Source organism: Prionailurus bengalensis, chromosome A1 (genome assembly GCF_016509475.1).
Source record: "Prionailurus bengalensis isolate Pbe53 chromosome A1, Fcat_Pben_1.1_paternal_pri, whole genome shotgun sequence".
Classification (NCBI taxonomy): Eukaryota; Metazoa; Chordata; class Mammalia; order Carnivora; family Felidae; genus Prionailurus; species Prionailurus bengalensis.
The window spans coordinates 92846255-92862625 of record NC_057343.1 but is presented as its reverse complement, the minus strand read 5'-3'; the positions used below and the strand labels follow the sequence as shown (position 1 = coordinate 92862625).

At 36.9% G+C, this 16371-nt stretch overlaps 1 protein-coding gene across 2 annotated transcripts in view; it reads right to left on the bottom strand.

Moving 5' to 3' along the window:
- The window catches only part of YTHDC2 (YTH domain containing 2), a 70494-nt gene that overhangs the window by 31604 nt on the left and 22519 nt on the right, over positions 1 to 16371 (bottom strand). For both annotated transcript variants that reach the window (XM_043585868.1, XM_043585875.1), the window contains 8 exons: positions 15797 to 15932; positions 11332 to 11458; positions 11063 to 11128; positions 6177 to 6355; positions 5830 to 5926; positions 5663 to 5750; positions 5494 to 5574; positions 3395 to 3477 (listed from right to left, as the gene is read on the bottom strand). In XM_043585868.1, coding sequence (XP_043441803.1) covers positions 3395 to 3477; positions 5494 to 5574; positions 5663 to 5750; positions 5830 to 5926; positions 6177 to 6355; positions 11063 to 11128; positions 11332 to 11458; positions 15797 to 15932 — 857 coding nt within the window. The remainder of the gene's footprint in view (positions 1 to 3394; positions 3478 to 5493; positions 5575 to 5662; positions 5751 to 5829; positions 5927 to 6176; positions 6356 to 11062; positions 11129 to 11331; positions 11459 to 15796; positions 15933 to 16371) is intronic.

The following is a 16371-nucleotide window of genomic DNA, read 5'->3' as shown; positions in this document are numbered from 1 at the left end:
AGAAATGAAGACTATATCAAGGAAACTATACAAGCAGTGTGCTAAGGAGACAGAGCAATGGACCAGGGTCAGGACATCTGAGTGCAAATCCCTACTATGATACTCCTCCCCTCTGAATCTTTCCAGAAGGCACTTTACCCATCTGGGATTCATTTACAAAAATTCATAAATGACACCTACCTGATAAGCCTTCTAAGGAAATGATTAAAAAAAATTTTTTTAGGTAAGATACATATGAGACTAAAAATAAAGAAAAAATACATGGTAATTTAAATTTCACCAGCTTTGTATATGTAAATGATGAATCACTGAATCCTACTGCTGAAACCAATATTGCACTGTATGTTAACTAACTAGAATTTAAATAAAAATTTGAAAAGAAAATAAATTTCATCAGCTTTACTGAACTGACACAAGCACTGTGCTCAGAGCTCAGTGCATATGCTGCTGTTTAGAATTGCACAAAGCAGGTATTAAACAGCTCCCAGGGAGTGGCATCCCCACCACCCTCCCCGTCACCGTACAGACTTGTATCATTTTCTGGGAAGCAGCAGAAAAATATCTCGAAGAAAAGCAGTCTCTTTTCATTTCACCCACAGTCATCATGTCCGCTAATGGCAAGGCTGAGTATGCTAAATGAGAGAGATACAGAAATATCCCTACCTTGGCAAAGCTCACAATCCAGACCCCCAAACATAACTAACACACTGTTGTAGTTACAAAGTTACAAAAAATTAGACTCTGGACCACTGCTTCCTTCATCAGTACTTTCCTCACTATCAATGCATCCGCTTTCCCTCCCCTCCTGCCTCTTCTGAGATACCTGTCTTTTGCCAGTCCTTAAATGTTGATGTTCCTGTGAGGCTGGACCTCAGTCCTCTGCTCCCCTGCTCTACCCTCTCTCCCAAGGGGATCGTAATTATCCTCCTGACTTCAGTTTCCATCCACTGAGATCTCTTCATCCTAGCCCTACATTTACCCTTATGAAACCTTTTAGCCCCACTTAGGTTTTCCACTCAAACTCAACACAACCAAAAGTTCATTCTTCTCCCCAACAGAACCACTATTCCCACTTTCCATGACGACGGCACCACCATCCACAAAATTTCTAAGACACCTGTATGACATCCTTGACTCCACAGTATTCCTTACCCCTTAGTATCTCCTGATACTACTTTATTTCTCCACTATCACAATCCACACTACTGTCATCTCTCTCTTACTTTAAATGCAAATATTAATGAAAGAGCCTCCTACTGGGTCCTCCTACCATCAGTTTTTTCTGTACTGACTCATTCTTCAAAGAGCTAAAAGAATATGATCATTGAACCATCCTCTGGTTTATTAAGAAGACAGAAAACACAAAAGGGTCCTTAAGGACCTGTCCGCAACTTACCTCTTTCCGCTCTTTTCACCATTCTCCTCTAAACTAAACTCCACCCAAACAACTTTCTTGCTCACGCTTTTCTTTAGGCCTTTGCGTAAGCCTTGCCTCTGCTAGAAAAGCCTTCCCACAACATCTTTTTTTTTTTAACATTTATTTATTTTTGACAGAGAGCCACAACACCTCTTTATTCATATTTATCTCAGATTCTACCTTAACTCCTCTAGAAGCATAATCCAGTTGTAGCACAAATCACATAGTATTATCATTGCTTACTTTACTGGATTCCAAGAAGAACTACACCATTCCCCCCACCTCAAACTCTACTCATCAGACTCTATTGATTATTGTATCCCTAACACTTGCACAGTAAAGGCTGTAAAAAAAAAAAAAAAATACCTGTTGAAAGAGATGACAAGAAAAATTTTTACAATTTCTGATTTTCATCCCTAATAATATACTATTAACAGCCTATAAACCTAGCTCAGTGTATCAAGCCACACCTTGTCATAAGAAAACAACTGATATGGTAATAGCAACAAGCCCTCAAGAACATCCTATGAAAGTATAAAGCACAGAAATAATGCATCCACCATCTTCAGCATATGAGGCACATCTTTAAAGTCAGTATCTGATGTTGTTCTATCAGTTAAAATGAAAGAAAAAAATCAGTCAAATGATTATCGAAAAATACAATACTTTTTTAATCTTTTTTTAAAAAGAAAAAGTAACGCAAGCATGTTATTTATTTATTAAAATAAGTAACCAAGCTACAAAGCAATAAAATGAAAATTAAATCTCAAGAGCCCCACAAACCCACCTTCTCAGAGTCAACAATTGTTTTTTTAATGTTTCTCTCAAACTTGACAATGCATTTGTGCCTAAATATATACTGGGGCGCCTGGGTGGCTCAGTCGGTTGAGCATCAGACTTCGGCTCAGATCATGATCTCACGGTTTGTGGGTTTGAGTCCCGTGTCGGGCTTTGTGCTGACAGCTCAGAGCCTGGAGCCTGCTTCGGATCCTGTGTCTCCCTTTCTCTTTACCCCTCCCCCACTCACACTCCATCTCTCTCACAAAAATAAACATTAAACTATATATACACATACATATATACATACACATATACATATTTAGCACAAGCAAATACTATTGGATGCACGTTCTACACTTTACTTTTTTCAATTAATAATATATTCTGAAAACCCATTCCACTATAAAAATACATACATCTACATCTTTCCTTTTAACACTTACCTAGTATACCATTGTGTGACTACAGCATAATTTATCTAACTACAATACTTCACTACTAATGGACACTACAACGTTCTCAGATTTTTCACTATTACAAACAATGCTGCAGAAAACATTCTTAAACACATCCCTGCACACAGTGCACAAGTATACTCAGGACAAATTATGAGAAGGTGAATCCAGTGGCAAAGGGTAGATCTGGATCGACAGTTTCAAACTGTCCTCTGAAGAAGTCACACCAATTTACACTCCCATCAGCAAACCATGAAAGCTTACTGGCCTATACTTTTACCAACTCTGTTGTATGTACTGTTAAACATTTTCATCAATGACAATCCGGTGATAAGCAAAAAATATTAGCTCACTAATTTACATTTCTTTTGGCATATATGAGGTGATATATGTGAGGTTCATGTATTGGTCTTCGTGAATTGATTTGGAAGGGGTTTTTTTGCAAAATACAGAAATTAGTCCTTTGTCCTATGTAGCAAATATTGAAGAGATTTTCCATTTAATTTTGTCTATGTTTCTTACATCTTCTGAGTATAGATTATACTAGGCAAAAAAAATTAAAATAAGCTGAATTCAACCTTTAAAAAAAAGTATATTTTAAAATGGATTGCTTTACAAAAATATAAAAATGAAGATTAACATGAAAATCTTAACATTTTATAGAAAGAATATATATTAAATATGTAATACATACCAAAATGTTTCCATTTTATAGGCAATTGAGTGAATGAATGTACATTACCTGCCTTTTCGTTGTATGGCACTAGCTTTGGAAATCCACACCATTTTTAACATTGTAACAAAATTCAGTGCATCAAAGGATTTCTGTAATTAAGTTTTCTTCATGTTAAAACTTTTATAAAAGGTGTTTAAGAAGAAACAGCAAGAAACATTATGAATATATTTTAACATGCCAAGTTTAATTTAAAGCCTCTTCGCCTGGGTGGGTCAGTCAGTTAAGCGTCCAAATTTAGCTCAGGTCATGATCTCGCAGTCTGTGAGTTCGAGCCCTGCCTCAGGGTCTGTGGCTGGCAGCTCAAAGCCTGGACCCTGCTTCAGATTCTGTGTCTCCCTCTCTCTCTCTGCCCCTCCCCTGCTGAGTGCATGCTCGCTCTCCGTCTCTCTCACTCTCAGAAATAAATAGGGGTGCCTGGGTGGCTCAGTCAGTTAAGCGACCCAACTTTGGCTCAGGTCATGATCTCACGGTTCATGGGTTCCAGCCCCATGTCAGGCTCTGTGCTGACAGCTCAGAGCCTGGAGCCTATTTTGGATTCTGTGTCTTCCTCTCTCCCTGCCCCTTCCCTGCTTGTGCTCTGTCTCTCAAAAATAAACACTAAAAAAAAAAAAAAAAAAAAAAAAGAATTTTAAAAAGAACCATTATTCCCTCCATACATCCTCACAGATTCTAAAGCAAAAATTCACTATAGAGAAATACTTTAAAACAGTGGATTCCATCTCTCTGTCCCAAAAAATAAATAAAACGTTGAAAAAAAAAAAAAAAAACCAGTGGATTCCTAACTAGAATATATACTTAATCATTCAGTGACTTACACTTTCCCTTTCATAGGATAACTATATAGAGCAATTACAAATGCATTCTCATAATAGTTTAATTATAGGATCTTTAGAAAAAATAGTACCAATAGTTTTTAATAAAATGTCACATTTGTCAATTTTGTATGTAAAATAACTTCTGACACTATCATCGTATTCTTAACTATGGTTTACTTGATAAATGATACCTATAGGAATTAATTTCTAAATTATTCAAAATTCACTTGTTCAGCTTTAGCTAATTTCAGGGCAATAAAATCTGAATTTTTATGGACTCACCATTCAGACTTTTAAAGATAATATTCATCATTATCCTCTTATAAAAAAAACAAAATGTTTAATCCCTTCTTTATAGTATCCAACTATAATGAAATGTCCAAATTTTATAATAAAATCTTGTGTTCTATAAGATATTCCTTAAAATTACTTTGAAAACATTATAAAGCAATTAATAAATTTTTTCACATTAAAACATGATCATTTATATCCACTAGAACAGAGATGATTTGCTTTCCCCAACATAGATAGTATCGTTCCTTGAAAATCAACCACCTCTCACTTTCAACTCTTTCAGTAAAAGGACCTACCAAAGTTAAGGGCATTGAGAACTGCTGAGTATTCTAATGCTAAAGAAAATAAATGCTGTCTTTTATTTCTACTGGGTTGGCAGTAAATATTTTAGCCTTTGTAGAGAGTCTCTGTTGCAACTAATTCAAATCTGCCATCTGCAGTGTGAAAGCAGCCATAGTCAATAGGCAGAAGAGTGAACATGGCAGTGTTCCGATGGAATTTATTTTGATAAAAGCAGGTAATGGACCCATGTGTCCGCTATCATTTGCTGAACTTTAGTTTTGTCTGCTTCCTCTGAGTATGGTTCTCTCAAACTAAATATCTTTTGAGTATCTGCTACATGTGGAGCACCGGAGATTAAACATTGAACAGGAGGGACATGGTCCATGCCCACATGTAGAAGGAAAGCATACAAAATATGTAATCAAATTCCCACACCGTGACAACATTTTCAGTGTAGCTAGCCAACCCTTTACTTTCTTCCTAATATTTAATCAGCAGAAGCTCATTTTTTTAATATAATTTGTTACACTAACTGGATCTTATATTCTGAACTGTTTAAAGTAAAATATTCACTTCAGAGAAATCAACGATTACTATGGTAATTCAGGCAGAACCAGAGATTTTCCCACTAAAGTGAATTCTGCTTATAAAAGCATTTACTGGAATGTAACTTAATCTTCTTCATTTAAATAAAATACAATTCCTCCAACCTACCTCTTTCACCTTACCAGAATCAATAACAAAGACAACATCGTTGACTGTGATGCTGGTTTCAGCAATATTGGTGGAAAGGATCTGCAAAATGGAATGTTATGTTACAGTTAATACGAAAACAGGACCAATGACTAATAAAATGGACAAAAGAAGATTTTATAAAGCTTACAATTTTTCGAACACCAGCAGGCGGGTTTTTCAATACCTTCTTTTGATCAGATGTTTGCATATTTGAATGAAGCATAAAGACTTGATATCTGTTGACAATGAAAGGGGAAATACACTGTGGTACCTATCTGTTACTTAAAGCAGCAAATATAAAGCTTTAGCTTTTACCTGTGTGTGTTATCAGCAAACCGCTTGTCATCAAACAGGATGCGATCCCGCAGTCCAACAATTTCATCATATCCAGGCAGGAAAATTAATATTGCTCCTTGGAGAATAATAATGTTTTAAACAGTAAACCTCTGGTTTTACAAACCAGAACCAATCAACAGAACCATCTATAATGAACTCTACCACGTGTTTTTATGTACTAATAAACTGTGATACTTATGATGTTTAAGAGATTATTTATGCAATACTGACAATGGAATTACACAAAAATCTGTACACACAACATATTAATTTTGAAATCGAAGTATACACTCTTGTTCCAGTTATTTTAGACAGTAGTTATTTACCAGCATCGCAACCATGGCAGATATTGTATAGAAGGTGCATGATCAAATCCAAGTCTACTTTTTCATCATCAAAACTGTGATGATAAGCTTTCAGGAGCTCTCTGTCTTCTGCATTGAGGTCACTCCCGTTTGTGTGTACCAGAGAACTTTCATCTAGATTTCCAAATTCTAGTGAAGCACTAGGAAAAAAAAGACAAAAACAACAACAACAAAAAAAAAACCACAAACTCAATTTTCATCAAAAAAGAGTAATCCTTTAAGGCCAACAATTCCCATGATATCCTTCTTCAAATTTTAAATACACCCTAAAGAGGGTAAGTGATACTTAATGTCCCAGCTACAATTCATGTTTTGGTTTACAGTACATTATCCAAAGTAAAATTTGTCAGTAAGTGATTTTTGAAAACACAATCTGAAGACATTTCTCCAAAGACAATATACGAATGGCCAATAAACACACTGAAAAGATGTTCAACATCATTAGTCATCAGAGAAATGAAAATCAAAACCACAATGAATACCACTTCACACTCACTAGGAGGACTACAATAAAAAAAAGACAAGAAAGTAAGTGTGGAGAGAGGGTGTGGAGAAACTGTAACCATCATACATTGCTGGTGAGAGCATAAAATGGTGAAGCCGCTTTAAAAAAGAATATGGTGGTTCTTCAAAATGTTAAACACAGTGTGACCACACGTCCCAGCAATTCCACTTCCACTGCTAGGTATATAAACAAGGCAAATGAAAATACATGTCCATATAAATATGTGTACACAAATGTTCATACCAGAATTATTGGTAAGAGTCAAAAAGTGGAAACCCAAATGTTCATCAATTGATGAATGGTTAAACAAATCGTGATGTATCCACAGAGTAGGTTATTAGTCAGAAAAAGAACACCTGCTACAACATGGATGAACCTTGGAACACATTATGCTAATGAAAGAAGCCAATCACAAAAAGACCAAGTATGATACCATTCCACTTAGATTAAGTGTACAGAATAGACAAACCTACAGAAACAGAAAGTACACTAGGTGTCGAGAGCTGGAAGACTTGCGTTTTTTGGGGGGAGATGGGTAATGAAAACGTTCTCAAAATTGATTGTGGTAATGACTGTGTAACATGGGTGAACTAACTCATGTGGTATATAAACTTTACCATAATGAAACTTAAAAGACACAAATTTTCAATCATCATTTATATCTCAACAGGTTGTTCACTCTTATAAACAATACTGTGAAGAAAAGTCTATGTTAAAAAAAAAAACAAACCACAATTCTACAGGTACCAGCTTAACATGACTGCTAACGTGGTAATTCTATTCTAAAAGCAGATTGATTTCACTACTTTCCAAAAGCCCAGAATCAGCATAAATTAATTAATTGCTTGCTTCTTCATCCTCTATATAAAAATATAAACTACTGCCATCACTAGTAACTATCAATAAGATTTCTAGGAAGTTCAGTTCAGCCCATTTCTCTTAAAGAGCTTAGCAGAAAATGAAGCCTGATCTCAATAGGGAAAATATTAAACTTAAAATTGTAGTATTTTAAATTTAAGATCCTTTTTCAAATACTCCAAGCTTTTTGGTTTTTTACTTCTTAACAGGTAAATGAGGAGAGGAGTATGTTCTTTGTTTAAAGCTCTAACTTCAAGGGAGGCTGGTTGGCTCAGTCAGTAACACCCAACTCTTTATTTCAGTTCGGGTCATGATGTCATGGTTGTGGGATGGAGCCCCATGTCGGGCTACATACTGGGTGTGGAACTTGCTTGAGATGCTCTCTCTCTCTTTCCCTTTGCCCCTCTCCACTAGCACTCTCAAAAAAACCCCACTAACTTTACATATCAATTATCAATAATCCAACACATATTTTATTAATAAATTGCATTTTAAATGTTTAAAATTGGTGATTGATAATGTCATGATCTGTGGACTAAAAAGAAAGCCCAGGTAGCCAGGATAATTAGAATATTATCCAGATAACTCCTGTACTTGGTAATGTATAGTGTCTACTGACACTACTTCCTAGCACCCTAAGAAGCATTCAAAGTGGAGCATTCAAAGTATTAGCACTAAAAGGACTGCAAATTCTGGGTGCTATTAACTGAAATGACAACAAATCCTGCCATTGCTAAGAACTTTGTCACTCTAAACGTCATTAGCATTTAATTGAAATTAAAACGAAAAGACTAATTTCATACTTCAAACATACTTCATCTAATACCTGAGACTATATCTATAGAATTAAATACAAAAACCCAACTCATATAAAACATTTATATGTTCTTCAATAAAAGATGTTTTGATATATTTTAACTTCAAATTCCATTTTTTTCACTTTTTTTTTTTTTATTTTTTTTTATTTTTTTAAAATTTTTTTTTTTCAACGTTTATTTATTTTTGGGACAGAGAGAGACAGAGCATGAACGGGGGAGGGGCAGAGAGAGAGGGAGTCACAGAATCGGAAACAGGCTCCAGGCTCTGAGCCATCAGCCCAGAGCCCGACGCGGGGCTCGAACTCACGGACCGCGAGATCGTGACCTGGCTGAAGTCGGACGCTTAACCGACTGCGCCACCCAGGCGCCCCCATTTTTTTCACTTTTGATTCTTATAGGTTGAAGACTGATAGATGCTATCCATGTATTACTAAACATGTTTTCTTCAGGTACCTTTTCCTTTAATAAAATATCTTTCCCTTTTCTTAAGATATCTAATCTAAAATCTACACAATCTGGGGGCGCCTGGGTGGCTCAGTTGGTTAAGCGTCCAACTTCGGCTCAGGTTGTGATCTCGCAGTCCATGAGTTCGAGCCCCGCGTCAGGCTCTGTGCTGACGGCTCAGAGCCTGGAGCCTGTTTCAGATTCTGTGTCTCCCTCTCTCTTTGACCCTCCCCAGTTCATGCGCTGTCTCAGTCTCTGTCTCAAAAATAAACATTAAAATCTACACAATCTGACCTAAATTTACCGAAAACCTTTAATTACCAAAATGAAGGCTTTGTTTCATAGGATTGTGAAAAGTATTGTCTGATTCTTCTTTTTTAAATCAAAGTAGAATCAGTTAAGGAGGATCAGTAGCACAGGAGGTAGACTGCAGTAATAGGATTAATTAGGTAGCCCCCATGAAGGTAAGATTTAAACAAAGATATGTGTTCTGTTCCTGTTTTATAACACATTGTTTCTCTTTCATGAATATTTTCTATTAGTTTTTGAAGTCTTCTTCTGGTCACTAATGCTTAGTCCCATCCAAGTTCCGGGTTTTTTGGTTGCTATTGTTGTCTGTTGGATTGTGGGTGCTTTTTCCCCTCAAAGATTCCCAGTGATCAATCCCCAACATTTTGTTCATCTTTAAAGACAATGAAAAAAAAAAAAAAAAAAAACTCCATCTGCACAGGTGACAATTGCTGAGCTATCTAGTTTAAAGATGGTCATTTCACTGAAGGAATACCCAACCTTCTATAATTCTAATTCTTTTCCCTCGGCTTCGTCTGTTTTCCCAGGAAAGAATTCTCAAGTTTTCTGCTAAAGAACATAAGCTTCAAACAGGAAAAGGCAACAGGACAGCAGTGGAAGGGAGTGGATGGTACCTCAACTTTCAGTCTTTAGATTTTTCTGTTTGATGCCTCACTCCTACTCTCCCACTGTGCCTGGTACCTCCAAGTCCAACATGTCCGTGGCTTTATTTTTTAATATACTTCCCACTTCCTGCAAAGGTGGGGAAGTGGTATCACCTGGTGGAGGGGAGAAGGGAATCTGGAATTCTAAATGTTCCTCATAGAGAATTTCAATCAATTCTGGGATTTTGGGGGTTTTTTTGTTGTTATGTTTTTTGTTTTTGTTTTGTTTTTGGCCTTTTCTTTCACTGTTATTCAGAAGTAGTTAAGTGAGGGGCGCCTGGGTGGCTCAGTCAGTTGAGTGTCCGACTTCAGCTTAGGTCATGATCTCACGGTTGACGAGTTTGAGTTCCGCGTCGACCTCTGTGCTAACAGCTCAGAGCCTGGAGCCTGCTTCAGATCTGTGTCTCCCTCTCTCTCTGCCCCTCCCTACTCACGCTCTGTCTCTCTCTCAAAAATAAACATTAAAAAAAAAAATTCATTTAAAAAAAAAGAATTAGTTAAGTGAGCCTCTAAGAAGCTAAAATGAATCTGTTTCTCACTGGCACTTCCCTCTGTGGGCACTCAGGTTTCAGTTTTCTCAGCTCTGCCACGTCAACCAGCACCGATCCACTAGCCTTCTAGTACCCAAAAATTTACTAATTTCTTCGATCAGTTGCTATGACCTCTTCCAATCTCTTTCACTTTATTAGCTTGAACATTCCTTCTGTACCGTTTCAACGAGGTTTTGTGAAAATGCAGATAAATTACATGTGTTCTAGCTACCATGTTTAACTGGAAATCCTTCTGTTTTTCAAAATAAAATAAATTATTACAGCATAGTGGATCTTACTGGCACCCTACAAAAAATTTTTTTTTCCTTAGAATTCCTTAGAATTCAAAAACCAACAGCAAGAAAAAAAAAGCAAAAAAAAAACAAAACACAAAATAAAATCTCTGAATAAGAGACTATAGCCTACAGCATCATACTGATTTTCACAGCTAACCTTTTAAAAAAGAAGTTAGGGGGCACCTGGGTGTCTCAGTCAGTTGAGACGTCCGACTTCAGCTCAGGTCCTGGTCTTGCGGTTTGTGAGTTCAAGCCCCGCGTCGGGCTCTGTGCTAACAAACAGCTCAGAGCCTGGAGCCTGCTTCGGATTCTGTATCTCTCTCTCTCTCCCCCTCCCCTGCTCATGCTCTGCCTCTGTCTCTCAAAATGAATAAATGTTAAAAAAAATTTTTTTTTAAATAAAAAAGAAGTTAGGGTTAATTAAGCACAGAATAAAGTTTTACCTGTAAGATTCCAGAAGATCCACAATTTCAGTCTGTCCAAAGTGTTTAGCCCAATCTAAAGCCATCCTGCCAAAATTCAAAGATATCAAACTATTAGAAAAATGATGTTTTCAAAATTATAAAACTAGTCACATTATTCCTTCACCCATTAGAGATATTCCAGCAATTATTATAGAACAGCTTTTAACATAAAGACAAACGTAAGAAATCAAAGACAGTACGTGTAGCTGGACCAAGACATACAAAGAACGGATGCAGTTTACAATTACCAGCCATTTGACGCTTTACTGTGCACGTTGGCTCCCATGCTAATTAACTGCTCTACTTGACTTGAAAAACCTCGTCCAGCAGCAACCATCAGAGCTGTTGCACTGGTTTCGCTATGCCTATAATCAACTAAAAACAGGAAAAGATAAATATAGGTTACATTTCCAAATTTTTTAAATCGTTTTAATTTTTTTTAAGTTAAATGAAAGAAATAAATGACTGTCAGGAGAATTCACTTGGGACTTTGCGCCTTAACCCACTACATGGTAACAGTATTACATAACCTTAACTCAGATCATCCAAGGAGATGTCATTCATATGCTTTTAATATAAACACAATGGAGGAGGGGCGCCTGGGTGGCTCAGTCAGTTGAGCATCCAACTTTTGACTTCAGCTCAGGTCATGATCCCAGGGTCACAGGATTGAGTCCCATGTCAGGCTCCATGCTGAGTGCAGAGCCTGCTTGGGATTCTCTCTCCCTTGCCCTCTGTCCCTCTCCCCCATTCACACTCTCTCTAAAAAAATAATAAATAAATAAATAAACAAACAAACAAATAAATAAAAATAAATGATGGAATAGGGACAATCATTTGGAAGGCAAGAGAAGGAAAGATAGTTGTTAAGCTGTCTTAAGCTCACCATGATAATTAAAACAGAAGAGGAAAACTAGTAACTTGCAGAACTCTTAAATAATTTTCCTAAGCCTGGATACGTCTTAATCATCAGATGACAAAATACAAAGAATTAAAAAGTTAATGTTCATCGGCAACTGGTAATGAATGCTTAAAAGTGCAAATGCAAAGTTCAAGACCATTTTTTGTTGTTCTTTCGTTTTGTTTTCATTCCACCATTCCAGGCTGTTACTTACTGAGATGTTTAATGGAAATAAAGCATTGGCAGAAAGTTTACAAACCATAAAATCCCTCCATGAGAAAAACAAAGGTCTATTGAGTTTAAGTTCTTTCCTAGAATATATGTCTCAAGGAATGCAATATATTAAAATTGCTTAGCACCAGTTTGCTTAAATTATAAAACTGGTAATTTCAAAAATAAAGAACCATGGGGGGGGGGGAGAAACCTCTGCAGTAAAATTTAAGATAATTACAAATGGAAAATTTTAGATACCCAATTATTCTCATTGTTTAATAATACTCTACAACATGGTAACCATTAATACAAATCAATGGTTCTTAAGATGGGGAGGAGGACTCAGAAGAGAATTACCTCAAGCTTCTTATTTCTAAAAGCACAGATAGCCATGATTTACTCTAGATTCAGAGTCGGTAAGTCTGGGATGGCCAGGCACACGCATTTTTAAAAAGGTCTGAAAAGATTATGACCTATACTCACTAAGAGAATTACACCTTCAACTGAATAGTCATTTGAAAGCCCTGGAGAACAGAACCAAAATGTGTATATTTTTGAGCAGCAGGTACGAATAAGTATGTATTTTCAGCAGCAGGGTATTAATAAGTATCCAACAATTCCTTAGTACTCCTCTCTTCAAGAGGCAGAGCCTAATTCCATTCTCCTAGAGTAAGAGCTAGACTACGTAACTCACTCTAAAAGGTACCTACAGCTTCCTGCTTGCTTTTTCTCCTCTTTTGATCACTCACTCTGAAAGAAGCCAGCTGTCACATCCTAGGAAGAATAAGACAGCCAGCCCTATGAAGAGATCCACATGGCAACGAACTGAAGCCTTATGCCAAAAGCAGAGATGACTGGAGGCCTCTTGCCAAGAGCCACGTCAGCAAGCCTCCTCGGAACCAGATGCTCCAGTTCCAGTGAAACCTTCAGATGACCAAACTCCTAACAACAGCTTCACTACTGTTCTATGAGTCACTAGGAGCCAGAACCACTCAGTTTTGCCACTCTCAGATTCTTGATTCTCAGAAGCAGTGTGAGATAATAAATGTTTCAGGTTGCTAAGTTTAGGAATGATTTGTTATGCAGCAATAGGTAACTAGGACAATAAGCATGACAAAGAATGCCTGCATCTTACTAATTACCAACTGCTTCCACAGGATCACATGGAGAAACTGACAACATTAAAAAGAAACCTATGAAGCCCAGGGTCTCCTGGATTACATGAAGTATTTTCAACTCTGGTGCCAATTAAGGATTGAGATTTTAGAAGAAAAATAAAAAGACAGGAAGTCAATAACTGTTCAAAGAATTACTACAACATTTTAGTTTGCTTCACACAGCTTAAAATACTAGCATAGCGTACTCTAGAAAATGTCCAGTGACACTTTTATAAAGATGCAGGACCTGGATGCATAGGATGATGACATCCAAGTAATAGTATACACTAAAGAAATATCTAGGATGAAGGTCAAGAATAATACATTAATGCTTCATAAATATTTTAAGGCAACTTGCCTCAGAGTTCAAATTTTCCTAACTTTCAGGTAAGATGGCAAGGCATTTCTCTTTTGGAGAAAAAAAGACTGCCAGAAAACTGGAGATGAACAAATGTTCACATTTCCAAATACAAAAAGTTACTTTTCAAAATACAGATAATTTATTTTTTTAATGACCGATAAACTGGAAAAAAAAAAGTAGATCAAACTAAATTTACAAAGATCTTCATTTCCTTCCTAAGAGGTCTGTTAGATTAGTACATTATGGAATTATAACCATTTGAACAACTACACCTAAATATTGACCTAAAGCCTCTTCTAGCATACATAGCACATGTTCATTGACCCAGGCCTTCTGAGCTAATAAACTGAGAAGGTTTATTAATACACTAGGTAACAATTAGAACTGGGTGGTGGGGGCGGGGGGGAGGGGGGTTGTTAACCAAAACCAATGGGCCAAATCTAATTATGAGATTTAAAAACTCAAAAAAAATAAAAATAAAAAAAATCAGAACAACATGTAAATGATAGGGGGCATTCATTTAGCAAAATCCCATGTTAAAGAAAAAAAAAAAAAGAAGAACTAGAAGTTTTAAAGGTGATATGAATCACTAAGACAATGTGGTTGGCAACGAGCTATACTAACCATAGGCTGAATTGATGTAAGTAAAGAGCAAAGATTTTTAGGCTGATTGACCTACTGTACCTGAAGCTAGTCACTAAGAGACAATAAGTATTTAAAGCTATGACTAGATGAGAACCACAAAAGGAGTCCGTGTAAATTGAAGCAAGGCCTAAGGACTGAGGCCTGGGCCACTGCATATTCAGAGGTCAGGAAAAGGGAAGATTCTGCGAAGGAAACCAAGAAGTTCCAGCTGGAATAGGACAGGCTGATTGAAGGAAATGTTTCAAGAAAGGAGTGATCAATAATAATAATAACAACCCTGAGAAGTTTAGTTGAGGGGATAAACCACTTGACATCTAAATCATTTCCAGTACTGACTCTCTGGCCTTTCATTCTGTCTTTTGCCTAGAACTCACCTCTGGTTACCAATAGTCACTATAATCAACTAACAAAATCAGGCTAGGTCATTATGAAAACGTATCACATGACAGAAAGCATGTGCATGTGAATGAGTACTTGAGCTTATATAACTAACGGTATGTTAAAATTCTCCACTTACTAAATACAAAATCTAGAGCAAAGTTATCAATCTTTTTTTTCCTTCCTTTTTTGAAATCACAAATTTCAAAAAATCAAAGATATTCCCTTGGGAGGGAAGGAACATGTATTTATGGGTACAATATATATACAGAAACATGGGTACAATATATATACAGAAAAATACCTCTGCACATAACTGCACATATATTCACAGACCCCCACATAGCTATTCTGAAGACAACTAGATTAAGAATCCCTGATTTAGGGGTGCTTGGGTGGCTCAGTCGGTTAAGCGTCCAACTTCAGCTCAGGTCATGATCTCACACTTCATGAGTTCGAGTACCATGTTGGGCCCTACCCTGACAGCTCAGAGCCTGGAGCTTGCTTCAGATTCAGTGTCTCCCTCTCTCCCTGCCACTCCCACTCCCCCGCCCCACTCATGCTCTGTCTCTCTCTCTCTCAAAAATTAACATTAAAGAAAAAAAAAAAGAATCCCTAATTTAACACAATATTTATTCTACTATGCTAATAAGATCTTGATTTGTCCATTTGAAATAAGTACTCCAAAAGAACAAATTATTGGTTGTGAACAACAAATGTAGTACATACATTCTGAATTAAACTACATTTCTTTTTTTTTTTTTTTAATTTTTTTTTTTTCAATGTTTTTTATTTATTTTTTTGGGACAGAGAGACAGAGCATGAACGGGGGAGGGGCAGAGAGAGAGGGAGACACAGAATCGGAAACAGGCTCCAGGCTCCGAGCCATCAGCCCAGAGCCTGACGCGGGGCTCGAACTCCCGGACCGCGAGATTGTGACCTGGCTGAAGTCGGACGCTTAACCGACTGCGCCACCCAGGCGCCCCTGAATTAAACTACTTTTCCACCATAAATAACTGAAAGAGTAAAAAAAATATTTTTTAAGAAGTTATACATACCGCTAACATTTTCAGTTAAAATAAGGTGAAAGACCTGAGCGAAGGCATCGACATCTTTATGTAGCCATATGTCAGAAAGACAAGCATCCATTTCCTTTATTAACCATGGTTCAAGGCAATTCACATCTTTTTCTGTCTTTAAAAAACAAAACAAAAGCAGAGGTTATAAATTACCTGACAGCTTAACCTTTGCTTGCAAAGAATATGAGATGACACAATGGCCACAAGAACTACTTACCACATATAATATAATAGCACAGGCTTTGACATAAAAGTTTCTCATCTGAACACACACACTCCACTTACAATATCGTATCTTGTTCTTACATTTATCTTTCATCTGAGAATGAGTTTGTAACCAAAGGAGCATGATTCAGTCAAAATATTACCTAAATGTGTTTCTAGCAAAATGTTGCTAAATATACTTGTACACCAGTGGTTCTCTCTCCCAGCTGCACATCAGAGGGGCCAACACTGGTGTATTTCAACACTGATGCCAAGTTCATGAGAACCTCTGCTGGTGGAGGCAAGATTCCATAAGGGCTTTAAAATAAGTTCCTGAGGTGATGCTCATG